This window comes from Oncorhynchus mykiss, chromosome 4, assembly GCF_057628025.1.
Source record: "Oncorhynchus mykiss isolate SJ-2025 chromosome 4, ASM5762802v1, whole genome shotgun sequence".
NCBI lineage: Eukaryota > Metazoa > Chordata > Actinopteri > Salmoniformes > Salmonidae > Oncorhynchus > Oncorhynchus mykiss.
Window position 1 is genome coordinate 39,013,021 of NC_143025.1, and position 13,416 is coordinate 39,026,436.

The 13,416-nt window shown below is 42.0% G+C and overlaps 1 protein-coding gene across 4 annotated transcripts in view; it reads right to left on the reverse strand.

Annotated features, from left to right (window-relative positions):
- Positions 1-13,416, reverse strand: part of LOC110521790 (uncharacterized) — a 188,097-nt gene that overhangs the window by 24,966 nt on the left and 149,715 nt on the right. For 3 of the 4 annotated variants that reach the window (XR_016495247.1, XM_036968553.2, XM_090231959.1), the window contains 2 exons: positions 10,417-10,470; positions 8,814-8,867 (listed from right to left, as the gene is read on the reverse strand). Coding sequence is in view for 3 of the 4 variants with exons in the window: in XM_036968553.2 (XP_036824448.2) it covers positions 8,814-8,867; positions 10,417-10,470 (108 nt within the window). In the remaining variant the exon portion in view is untranslated. Of the gene's footprint in view, positions 1-6,943; positions 7,415-8,813; positions 8,868-10,416; positions 10,471-13,416 lie in introns of those variants that run through there. The other variant, XM_090231958.1, reaches the window with a different exon arrangement.

Genomic DNA, 13,416 nt, shown 5'->3' on the forward strand with positions numbered 1-13,416 from the left:
CATAAGGGTACTAAAACACCAAGGAAAATCAGATATTTCCAGAACATTTATTAAGTGAAATAATATGTATCCTATTAAACACCAATGGATTCACAAAGTTGATGGTTTATATTTAGGATAATATTTTACTGCTATGTCATTCTATGTTGAATTTTTTTATTATCTTATTTAATGTTTTCATATATTTTGCATGCGATAAGGCTGTGATAATCTGAAGTACCCAAAAGGGCCACTAGTAAAAACAAGCACTCTTTTTTATAAGAAAATACAAGTTGGGCATAAACTAGTATTTCACTGCCTCTCAAACCTGATTCTGGGGTTCCTTCTTCCTTTTTGTGTGGCAAAAAAGGTTTTCTGTTTCCTGAGGGCAACGATGTACAGTAGAGGGTTAGATCCTTTTTTTATTAATTATACTATTTTCTCTGGAACCATATGATCTATCTAGTAGAAACTCATGGACAATATGGACAGATAAAAAAAAAAGAATACTATATGAATATATATATTTTTTAAAGCTATTCAAGTACAAATTGCCAAAGTTACAATAGATTGCCATAGATTTTCTGTTATACCCAAATTTCTTAAGATTACGGTAACTTTGGTAAATTACCGGTAGCTTTGCGACCCTATACTCGTAATATAGTAATGTATACTATGGGCTCTATTTTCAGCTGCTGTTAAGTCAGAATTAGGCCTTCATGGTTGAATTGCTGCAAAGAAACCACTACTAAATGACACCAGTAACAGTGTTGTTCCCATCCGTGAAGCGCGGTGGAGGTGTGATTGTGTGGGGGTACTTTGCTGGTGACACTGTCTGTGACTTAATTAGAATTCAAGGCACACTTAACCAGCATGGCTACCTGGAAAAGCATTCCAGGTGAAGCTGGTTGAGAGAATGCCAAGAGTTTTCAACGCTGTCAAGGCAAATGGTGGAAAATGGTGGCTACAAATATAAAATATATTTTGATTTGTTTAACACTTTTCTGGTTTCACGATTCCATATGTGTTATTTCATAGTTTTAATGGATTCACTATTATTCTACAACATAGAAAATAGTACAAATTAAAACAAATGGTAGGTTTGTCCAAACTTTGGACTGGTACTGCATATATACAGTCTGCATATTTTGTTTTGTGTGACTATTCTTCTGGGGGAGCTGCAGAACACTCAGCACCCTTACTTCCCACCGCTATGGAGATTAATTCACCTTTCAGCAGATAAAACTATACTACATAAAGTGCCTTCGGAAAGAATTCAGACCCCTTGACTTTCTCCACATTTTGTTACGTTCCAGCCTCATCCTAAAATTGATTAACTTGTTCTTTCCCTCATCAATCTTTATTTCATCTTTATTTAACTAGGCAGGTCAGTTAAGAACAAATTATTATTTAGAATGACGGCCTACCCCGGCGATGCTGGGCCAATTGTGCACCGTCCTATGGGACACACAATCACGGCCAAATGTGATACAGCCTCGATTCGAACCAGGGACTGTAGTGACGCCTCTTACACTGAGATGCAATGCCTTAGACCGCTGTGCCACTCGGGAGCCCCACACAATAACCCGTAATGACAAAGCAAAAACAGGTTTAGAAATGTTTGCTAATTTGCCACAAGCTGCACAGCTATTTTCAGGTCTCTCCAGAGATGTTCAATCGGGTTCAAGTGCAGACCCTGTCTGGGCCATTCAAGGACATTTAGAGACTTGTCCCGAAGCTACTCCTGCATTGTCTTGGCTGTGTGCTTAGGGTTGTTGTCCTGTTGGAAGGTGAACCTTCGCCCAGTATGAGGTCCTGAGCGCTCTGGAGCAGGTTTTCATCAAGGATCTCTTTGCTCCGTTCATCTTTCTATCAATCTTGACTAGTCTCCCAGTCCCTGCCAATGACAAACATCCCCACAGCATGATGCTGCCACCACCATGCTTCACCATAGGCATGGTGCCAGGTTTCCTCCAGACAAGACGCTTGGCCTTCAGGCCAAAGAGTTAAATCTTGGTTCTCATGGTCTGAGAGTCTTTAGGTGCCTTTTGTCAAACTCCAAGTTGGCTGTCGTGTGCCTTTTACTGAGGAGAGGCTTCCGTCTGGCCACTCAACCATAAAGGTCTGATTGGTGGAGTGCTGCAGAGATAGTTGTCCTTCTGGAAGGTTCTCCCATCTCAAAAGAGGAACTCTGGGTTCTTGATCACCTCCCTGGCCAAGGCCCTTCTCCCCTGATTGCTCAGTTTGGCTGGTCTGCAAGCAGGAAGAGCCTTGGTGGTTGCATACTTCTTCCATTTAAGAATGATGGAGGCCACTGTGTTCTTGGGGACCTTCAATGCATCATTTTTTTGTTCCCCTTCTCCAGATCTGTGCCTCAACACAATCCTGTCTCAGAGCTCTACGGACAATTCTTTTGACCTCATGGCTTTGGTTTTTGTTTTGACATGCACTGTCAACTGTGGGACCTTATGTAGACAGGTGTGTGCCTTTCCAAATCATGTCCAATCAATTGAATTTACCACAGCTGAACTCCAAGCTGTGGAAACATCTCAAGGGTGATCAATGGAAACATGATGGTCCTGAGCTCAATTTCGTGTCTCATGGAAAAGGGTCTGAATAGTTATGTAATTAAGATGTATTTTATTTTATTTGCATTACATTTGCAAAGATTAATAAAAATGTGTTTTTCGCTTTGTCATTATGAGGTATTGTGTCAGATTGCTGAGGATTTTATTTTTTTAATACAGGCTGTGTGAAGCGGTTTATAGTTGTCTGTGTGTAGTAGTTATAGCAGTCATGATATGAAGGTTTGGCTTGTCAAGTTTTTTTCGCCTGGTCACAGACAGCTGATGTGTTGTGCACTGAAGTCCACAAGCGAAGAGAAAAGGTGAGAGGAGGTGCACACGTAGATAGTTGCGAGAAGGAATTATATATACAACGAGCAAAGTGATCATGCTGTTGTTATGTAGCTCCTATAAAAGTGAACTGTGTTTGCGTGTGATCAAGGGTGTATTCATTCCACCTATTCTGTTAAAAATAAATCTTAAACAGTAGCAAACTAAATTAAACTGGGATAAAAATGCCTGAATTGGTCCAATAGATATTCACATTTGCAACTGTTGGACTAATGATTACTCCCTAGATCATCTAGATGCAGGCAAGAGTGGTATTGAACGTGTCACTCTCTGTCACCTTGATTACTCAAAATTGTGTTTGCGTTTGATCATGGGGTGTATTCATTACACCGATTCTGTTGAAAAACGTTTCTTAAACAAAAGCTAAATAAATTAAACTGGGATAAAAAAAACTGAATTTGTCCAATAGAAATTCACATTGGCAACTGTTGAACTAATGATTGCTCCCTAGATCAGCTAGATGCAGGCAAGAGTGTGCAGCTGTATTAAATGTGTCACCATGATTACTCAAAATTGTATACATTTAACATTTTCATTCATAGCCTAGGTTGTAGTAACCTCATGATGGGTACAGGGAAAATTTTAGTATAATGTAGTAGCCTAAACCTGTTGATGTTACATTGAGCTGGGTGAATGGAATATGAATGACAGTCATCTAATATGCATGCTTTTCGTAGAGTTGCCTCACATTAGCTGTACTTGGGGGAGGCTCCCACCAAACATTCCGCTCCCTGCATTTACATGACCATCCATTCGGGTCTGGAATTTAGCGATTTTATTACGGTTTTGGTTAGCGATTGTATCACCTCATGGTTTTCTTTTTGACCTGCCTAGTTGAGGGCCTCTCTCCGGCCTCCTCCTATTACCTGCTGCACTGCTCCCCGCCTGCCATGGTCTCTCTCTCTCTCTCTCTCTCTCTCTCTCTCTCTCTCTCTCTCTCTCTCTCTCTCTCTCTCTCTCTCTCTCTCTCTCTCTCTCTCTCTCTCTCTCTCTCTCTCTCTCTCTCTCTCTCTCTCTCTCTCTCTCTCTCTCTCTCTCTCTCTCTCTCTCTCTCTCTCTCTCTCTCTCTCTCTCTCTCTCTCTCTCTCTCTCTCTCTCATCATTAGCGTACACTGCAGACTTTTTACTGATCTGCTGTTGGACGATTTGATTAGTGATTCTTGCTATGTTTGTATTATTATTAAGGAATGCTTTTTGTATGAAGTCGTAGCTCATTTAACATTAGTGTTCTGTTAACTTTGTACGTGCTTAGCGCTGCGTTTTCTCTCACATGTTAATTGATAGGGCAATAAACAAACATGCTGCTGTTGCTCATTTTGCTGTTGTCTACCCTTGGCTTTTACAAGGTTGGCGATACTTTTAGAGCCCGTTGCTCTGTGAATGAGGGAATATATTACTGTTTCTCCCTTGTGCCTTGGGAAAAACCACACTCTTGCTCTGTGAATGAGGGAATATATTACTGTTTCTCCCTTGTGCCTTGGGAAAAACCACACTCTTGCTCTGTGAATGAGGGAATATATTACTGTTTCTCCCTTGTGCCTTGGGAAAAACCACACTCTTGCTCTGTGAATGAGGGAATATATTACTTTTTCTACCTCGTGCCTTGGGAAAAACCACACTCTTGCTCTGTGAATGAGGGAATATATTACTGTTTCTCCCTTGTGCCTTGGGAAAAACCACACTCTTGGTCTGTGAATGCATGTGAGAACTCTGCACATTTCTCCCAAACAACATGTGAGAAATCATACTTTTGCGTTTACATGTCAGGACTGTTCTCTTGGTACTTAACCATGTCTCTGAACTTTACACATCTCCTGAAATATGTGTCGTTAAAGACTCTGGTGACTGTGGATTGTTGTTCAAGTGCTGTCTGTAAATCCAAATGTTGTAACCCCCGATCTAGACATGCCATTATCTTGCTGCTTCTACTGTCTGGAAATGTGCAATCTAACCCAGGTCCTGAAATTCTTACCCCTGCCGAATTCAGTAGTCGGCAGGGGTTGTATTGGATTTGTATTTTCAAATTGTTATCACAGCATGTCAACTCTGAGTTGGTCTTGATGGGGGATCTTAATAAGGATTGGTTAACATCTAGCTCTGATCAACTCAAAATTCTATGCAATACCTATAATCTCACTCAGATTGTCAACAGTGTAACTAGGTTGAATGTAAAGTATCATCTGAAAACCTCTGATTGATTTGATCTTAACCAATACTTCTCATCGTTTTAATGCATCTGGTATTTTTGACAAATTACATACGTCATCACTGTGCTATTGCCTGTGTGAGAGATTCCTAAGTGATCTCCACGTGTCATTACGAAAAGAAACTGGAAGCAGTTTGATATTCAAGGTTTTTTACATTAAGTATTTAGCATTGAATGGAATAGATTTGAATGAATCCCTGATGTCGAATTAGCCTTTTCTTACTTCTACAACGCATTCCGAGATGTATGCAATAGGCATGCCCCTTTAAAAAAAAATCATGATTAAGGGCAGAGAGAACCCTTGGTTTACTGATGAATTTACTAAAATCATAATGGAACAAAATGCCATGTGGGCTAAAGCAATAGGGTCTGGTTCGGCGGATGGTTGGATGGCTTTTAAACGTCTTCGAAATCTGGGTGTGGCTATGACCTGAAAACTGAAAGCAGACCACTACCTTAGATCTACCTCATATAATTTAAATCATCCCTCCCAATTTTGACAAGTAGTGAAAGGTTTGGAGTGCAAAAAAGATACACAGCTTCCCAAACAATTGTTGGTAGACACACAGATTGTAACTGAGAGAACCTCTATTCTAAAAGCCTTAAATCAGCATTTTCTAGATGCAGACAGTTTATTTGAAAAGGTTAAACGTCTAAATGAGCCCCCTGTGAATTTACCTGACACCCCTGTGCACTCCTTCACCAGTGTTCTCATTCTCATGAGAAGTGCGTAAAGCCCTGAAAGAAATAGATAGAAAGAAATCGCCTGGCCCTGATGATCTTGAGCCCCGCCTCCTACATCTCGCTGAAGAAATCATTGCTCCCCCTCAACACGTATTTTTAACCTCACGCTTGACATTAAGGAAATCCCTAAGTTATGGAAATCTGCTTTTGTACTGCCTCTCCTGAAAGGTGGAGATTCTTCGCTAGATGACAGCTATCGACCCATATCAAAATTGTCTGTACTGTCTAAGGTACTGGAATCCTTAGTTAGTAGGCAGCTGAAGGACTACCTCCAAGAAAACAACATCTTAAATGGAATGCAATCACGTTTTAGGTCTGGCCACAGCATTGTTTCAGCATCATTGAAGCTTTTAAATGACATCCATTGTGCTCTTGACAAGAAGTTACATTGTGTGTCTTTATTGATTTATCGAAGGCATTTGACACCGTGGACCATGCTGTGCTGGTGCAAAGGTTAAAATGTTATTGAATTGCTGGTCATGCTCTAGATTGGTTTATAAATTAACTATCGAATTGTACAAAATGTGTAATGGCTGATGGTTGTAAATCTGAGTCCATAGAATTGTGCTCAGGTGTTCCGCAAGATTCTATTTTGGGCCCACTGTTGTTCATTTTGTATATCCTCAACATTTGGGACCATATTAAAACAACAGATGTTAATTTTATGCAGATGACACTGTTCTTTATTCAAGTGGTAGTAGTTTATCTAGTTTAGCAATTGAAAATGCCCAAAGAGCATTTAACACCATACAACAGAATCTGTATGATTTGAAGCTGAATTCGGTTCAAACAAAATGCATGGTATTTTCTAATGCCTAATCATGTCATTGCTACATTGGATGGACATACTATGTAACTAATCCCGATCAGGTCAAAGTGTACAAATATTTGGGAGTGTGGGTGGATGACAAGCTGAGCTTCACTGTTCATGTAGAGAACATAGAAGCTCAAGCTGGAAATAGGTTTTTATTACCGGCACAAGGCTTGTTTTTCTCTGGAGGCCAGGAAGGAGCTGGTATGATGTACATTGCTGCCGGCTTTAGATTTTAGTGATGTTATATACAGCTCTGGAAAAAATGAAGAGACCACTGCAAAATTATCAGTTTCTCTGATTTTACTATTTATAGGTATGTGTTTGGATAAAATGAAAAATGAAAACTTTTGCTTTATTCTATAAACTACTGACAACATTTCTTCCAAATTCCAAATAAAAATATTGTCAAAAAAAAAACAACTGGTCAAAATAACAAACCAGATGCAGTGTTGTCAGACCTCGAATAATGCAAAGAAAATAAGTTCATTTTCATTTTTAAACAACACAACAACAATGTTTTAACTTAGGAAGAGTTCAGAAATCTATATTTGGTGGAATAACCCTGATTTTCAATCACAGCTTTCATGCGTCTTGGCCTGCTCTCCACCAGTCCTTCACATTGATGTTGGGGGACTTTATGCCACTCCTGGCAGCAAAAGTTCAAGCAGCTCAGCCTTGTGACCATCCATCTTCCATCTTCCTCATGGGCTGGCCCATGACAGGGTCTTGATCTGGTGGTCCTCCAGTTGTCCTTTTCTGCAAATAAACGCTCTAAATGACAATATTTGTATTTGGAATTTGGGAGAAATGTTGTCAGTAGTTTATAGAATAAAACAACATTTTTAATTTTACCCAAACACATACCTATAAATAGTTAAACCAGAGAAACTGATAATTTTGTAGTGGTCTCTTCATTTTTTCCAGAGCTGTATATGCAGGGCTCAACCACTACCCTGAGAGAACTTGATTCAGTATATCATGTGGCCCTCAGGTTCATTATCAATCAAAAATGTCTAACACATCATTGTGATCTCTACAGCGCCACTGGCTGGGCGTCATTGACCTTGTGTAGGCTTAAGCGCTGGTATACACAGATTTATAAGGCCATATTGGGTAAAATGCCACTTTATCTCTGTTCATTTTTAATCAGATCAGTAAATAAATATAAATGACGGTCCCATTCTCATTTGCTTTTAACAGTACCAAGACTTAGAACAGGTTATGGTAGAAATAATTTTAGTTACTCAGCTCCGTGGTCCTGGGATTCTCTCCTGAACATTAGTCACGTTGGTGGTTTAAACACTTGGTCGATGTAAATATCATAGAAGAGTGTAATTGTCTTTAGGTCAGCTTTATTGTTTTTCTTTTTTTCTTTACGTAATATGTAATTGTTGTACTGTATGTGTGTCTATAGTTTTGTTCAATGTTATGTTAGTGTGTGTAAGTTGTTTTGCCTGAAACTTTGTTCCCCCTGCTGCTGTTGGACCAGGTCTCTCTTGAAAATGTTTACTCAATGAGAAAAACCTGTATAAATAAAGGCAAAAACATTATATATATATATATATATATATATATATATATATATATATATATATATGCTATAATAGAAATACGGCCTTGCTCAAAAAAAAAGCTATCATCCTCCCTCATCTTAAACGGCACCAACTGCCGCTTGTTTTGACTTAAATCTATTTGAAAATCTATGGCAAGCCCTGAAAATATATTTCTTTACAATGATCAACAACCAATTTGACAGAGCTTGAAGTATTTTGAAAATAATAATGGGAAAGTGTTGCACAATCCAGGTGTGGAAAGCTCTTAGAGACTTGCCCAGAAAGACTCACAGCTTCAATAGCTGCCAAAGGTGCATCTGCAAAGTATCGAGTGTGAATACTAATCTAAATGAGATATTTCTGCGTTTCATTTTCAATACATTTTCAATTTTTTCTAAAAACATGTTTTCACTTTGTCATTATAGGGTATTGTGTGTAGATGGGTGAGAGAAAAAAACAAACGATTTAATCCATTTAAATTTAAAGTCAAAGGGTATGAATACTTTCTGAAGGCACTCTACATGGCATATATTTTCAAAAGTCTAAAAATGTAATACTGTGTGCAGAAGGAGGACAAAAAAACATGCAAATGCTCACGTTACCTTTTCACCTTTGGGCCCAGGAGGTCCAATGGATCCTGGCTTACCAGTGTGGCCCTAAGAATAACCAAACCCATGATTATTCACCTGACAAGTCATATACTGCAACTCACTGTAGACAGACAGTACAATAACACAGAACTTGACATGGCGTAGATTGTCAACATGTGTTAACAGTGTATAATTATGATGCCTTATAATAAACACACTAAGGACAGCAAAGGAGAGAGATATTTCCCTGGTATAATTACTTATTTGGCAGGCCCTCAGAAATCACTCAAAAACTTGGGTGGGGTGTGTGAGCAAGCTAAGAGTGAGTGTACAATACAAACTAACTAAATAGATACAAGGTGAACTTGTGGTGCCCTACATCGTTATCTAACTAAAAAACAGAATTAGACTGGCAATGACCTGGCGTCCTCCGGAGTTGCCAGAGGATTTGGGTATAAGGGTTTGAGGTTGACCATATCCAATTTACCTTTCTTCTTTGTTCCTGTTTGGCTAGGTGTGTGTTGCTGTGGTATTATTGATACATTCTGTTGTCTAGTTGTGTTTGACTCAAAAACAGAATGAAAACTGGCAATGACCTGGCTGTTGAGGTGCCAAAGAATTTGGTTTTAAGGGTTTGGGGTTGGGCTTTACCATTTCCAGTATAGCTTTCTTCTCTGTTCTGGCTTGACATTTTGTTTGCTTTGGTATTGATACGACACAGGTGTCCTGTTGTCTAGTTGTATTTGGCTGCAGAGCACTGTTGGTGTATGTTTGTGTGTGTGTGCAAGCTTGGTAGTGATTCGACACCAGGTGTTCTGTTGTCTTGTGTTGGACTAGAGAGAAGCCAGAAGGCGAGGCAGCGGCCACGGCCACACCTTGCTTGTCAGAGGAAAAGATGGTTCCAATCCACACATTATTTCACTTCAAGAGTGAAGGTTCAAAGCCAATGCAAAAATACACAGAAAGAGACAGCCAGGGGAGTTGGCAATGGATGCCACCTCTTTAAGGAACTCTGGAATGGGCTTAAAGAGACTTAGAGATGACCTGAGGGTGTGTTGCGTTCAGTGGGATGTGTAGGAACAGAACAAAGGCCATGTCAGATCCTCTCAGGTCCTTTGGGGTGAATCTCTCTGAGGCAGTGCTTGACTTGGACTGAAATAAGTGCCAGTGCTCATTTTGGGTGCCGGAACTGTTTATATTTAGGTGCAGGAGCTCCACAATACTTATGATCTAATATTCTATAAGAGGAACAGGAGCTGAAGCAGTAGAACATTTTGAGGTGCAGGTATTCAGCTCTGGTGAGCTCCTGTCCAAGTCAAGCACTGCTTTGAGGTGAATAGAGACAAATCTGATAAGGACACTCATGGAGTCATGATTTGGTGTGAGTGACATGTCACCAGAACAGGACTTAGATTCACACCTGTTTTGTTGTTTGTGTGTGTGTGTGTGTGTGTGTGTGTGTGTGTGTGTGTGTGTGTGAGACCGAGTGAGGCATTGACCTAAGGAGAGAAAGAAAGATTGAGAGAGACAGAGGGAGTGATGGAGAGAAAGAGAAAGACTGAGAGAAAGAGAAGTGTGTGTATGTTGTTATTATAGCCAGACAGGAGTAACTCACTGTGTATCCTGCCATTCCAGGCATCCCCCCAGGCCCCATAAATCCCGGACGACCCTGAAAATGATGCAGAAAACAGCCACACATTAGTTTTTACAGCAATTTGTTTTGATATTCTATCTGTACTATGTGGTAATGCTAAATATAACCTTGGCGTCTGAATCCATGGAACTGAGGAGTTGTATGTCACTAAGGCATACCTATTTTCCTTCACCGGCTATCACAACAGAGTTTTCAAGGCCTAACACTGGAAAAGGAGTTCTGTTCTCAACTGAAAGGAACATCCTGGCTTTTTCTTCATTTTCCTGTGTGATCCCGTGCTGCAGGGGGAAAACGATTATTCATATCCTCTGCTCTGTTTCTGACATCAGGCTTTTACAACTCATAACAGAACCTGATAGGGATATTGCTTGTCCGCAAATACTACCAGATTAGCAAGCTGCTAATTGCTATACAAAACGTACAGTTAGAACTATAACTACTGTTCCCTGAAGAAGGGAAGCAAGGTACAACACAGCTATGGGGGGAGTTTGAGTGCTAGGGGGGAGTTTGAGCGCTTGGCCTGACAAGGCCAATGAACACCGTGCCTCAACGGAAGCCCCGCCTTCCACAGGTGATAAACTCGAGGCGCGGATTAATTCCTTCAATTCAGAACCACTCTTCACCGAGCCTGGAACTGGGCGGTGTGGGGCCCGAACAGGTGTTGTACCTTGTTTCCCTCCTTCAGGGAACAGTAGTTATAGTCATAACTGTACATCCCCTTTGAGTCGGTCAACTCGGTACAACACAGCTACGGAGACATGAAATCACACTACAAGCCAACCCCAGCGGACACCAATTGAAATTGCCCACGGCAGACCTGCAGTACCCGGGTATTGTGAAATCTGTGCGCCACCTAATGATCCTATCCTGCCACAGCCGTATTCACACTGTGGGCTACACTGGCGGCAGTGGCATCCAAGAGATAAAACCTGAGAAAACTGTGTGTGGTGATGCCCAATGCACAGCAAAAATATCTCCAACAGGCAACCCTTTAAACAACGCCCGAGATGCCACCAGACCCCTGGTGGAGTGGGCATGTGCACTGTTAGGCAATCCCTGCCCTGTTCTGCCATGTGCCAGAGAAATAGCCTCCACAATTCAGTTGTAGAGAGTCTAATTCGAAAACGCTCAGCCATGAGCCGGATTGGCAAAACAGACAAAGTTGGTCACACAAATGGACACCCCTGGTCTGCTCAATGTACATGCGTACAAGAGACCCCACCCCCCCCCCGGATATCCGTACCTGTGAGGCACCTAGGGAGTGAGTGAAAGTCCACACTGGGGCAATAGGAACCAAGACCGCAACACTCACTGTCTGTTGATGTATGCCACCACTGTCCCGCTGTTGGTCCTCATAATGGCCTGGCAAGAATGGGAAAAAGCGCCTGAGTACTATGTACACCGTCAAAAGCCCCAGCTAATTGATGTGCAGCACGCTCTGCGTCATTGTCCGCAACTCCCAAATTGAGCTGCCCTTGCACAGCGCACTCCACCCTTGGGAGGATGAGTCTGTCGTGATCACTCTGCGGGATATAACTCGACCCATGGGTGTCCCCAGCAACAACAGAGCGGGTCCCTCCACCGAGCCAGAGCTGTAGGCATGATGGGGACATGCGGAGTCACCGGTTTAATTGGCACAGTGCGTCCAAGCGAGTGTCTATTATCTACCGCTGGAAAGGTTGCATCAGCAACAGGGGGGTGACCATGGCTATTATAGAAACCATCATCCCTAATAGGAACAGGCACTGGCAAAAACGACCGGCAAAATTGGGGCAAGCAGCATGAAAACCGGCCTCCCAATAGGGGGACAAGAACCCACGATCCACGATTGTGTCCAACTCGAGACGGAATGCACTGAGATGGAGCCAAATAGCTATTCTTGATCCACTATGAAACCCAGAGACTGAACATGGGAAACCAGCATGAATGCAGGTAACAACACCTGCTCCCTTGGCTACCACTAGCCAATTATCCAGGTAGTCCAATATCCTGAGCCCCAGACACTGCACAGGGATGCACAACAAATTGTAGCCTGTACCCCAACTTTGCTGCTCACATAATCCAGGACAGTTGGGTGACACAGACAGAGAGTCTCCCAAAATAGTGCCATCTGAAGGGGTGGAACATCACCTGTACATTTTTCCATTTACACAATTTTCAGTGTCTGACTGTGGGGAAATTACTCTTTATTCAGCTGACATTTGGAGGACTCAACTCTTGAAACACTGTGGAACTTGGGGTAGAAACAATATGTTTAAGTGCCAATGTTTGCCTGAACCCCGGTCAACTCCGGATTCGAGGGCTTCATACCCGATTGGTTGTGCCACTTGTGGGTACCGTTGTCACAGCGAACATCTGGGGAGGAAGGCAAGCTAAGTACCCTAGGACTAAACACCTCCCTCTGCAACTGGATCCTGGACTTCCTGACGGGCCGCCCTCCAGGTGGTAAGGGTAGGTAACAACACATCCGCCACACTGATCCTCAACACGGGGGCCCCTCAGGGGTGTGTGCTCAGTCCCCTCCTGTACTCCCTGTTCACTCAAGACTGCATGGCCAGGGACAACTCCAACACCATCATCAAGTTTGCAGATGACAACAGTGGTAGGCCTGTTCACTGATAATGATGAGACAGCCTACAGGGAGGAAGTCAGAGACCTGGCCGTGTGGTGCCAGGACAACAACCTCTCCCTCAACGTGATGAAGACAAAGGAGATGATTGTGGACTACAGGAAAAGGAGGACCAAGCACGCCTCCATTCTCATCTCACCGGCTGTAGTGGAGCAAGTTAAGAGCTTCAAGTTCCTTGGTGTCCACATAACCAACATACTATCATGGTCCAAACACACTAAGACAGTCAGGCCTATTCTCTCTCAGGAGATTGAAAACATTTGTCATGGGTCCTCAGATCCTCAAAAGGTTGTACAGCTGCACCATCTAGAGCATCTTGACTGGTTGCATCA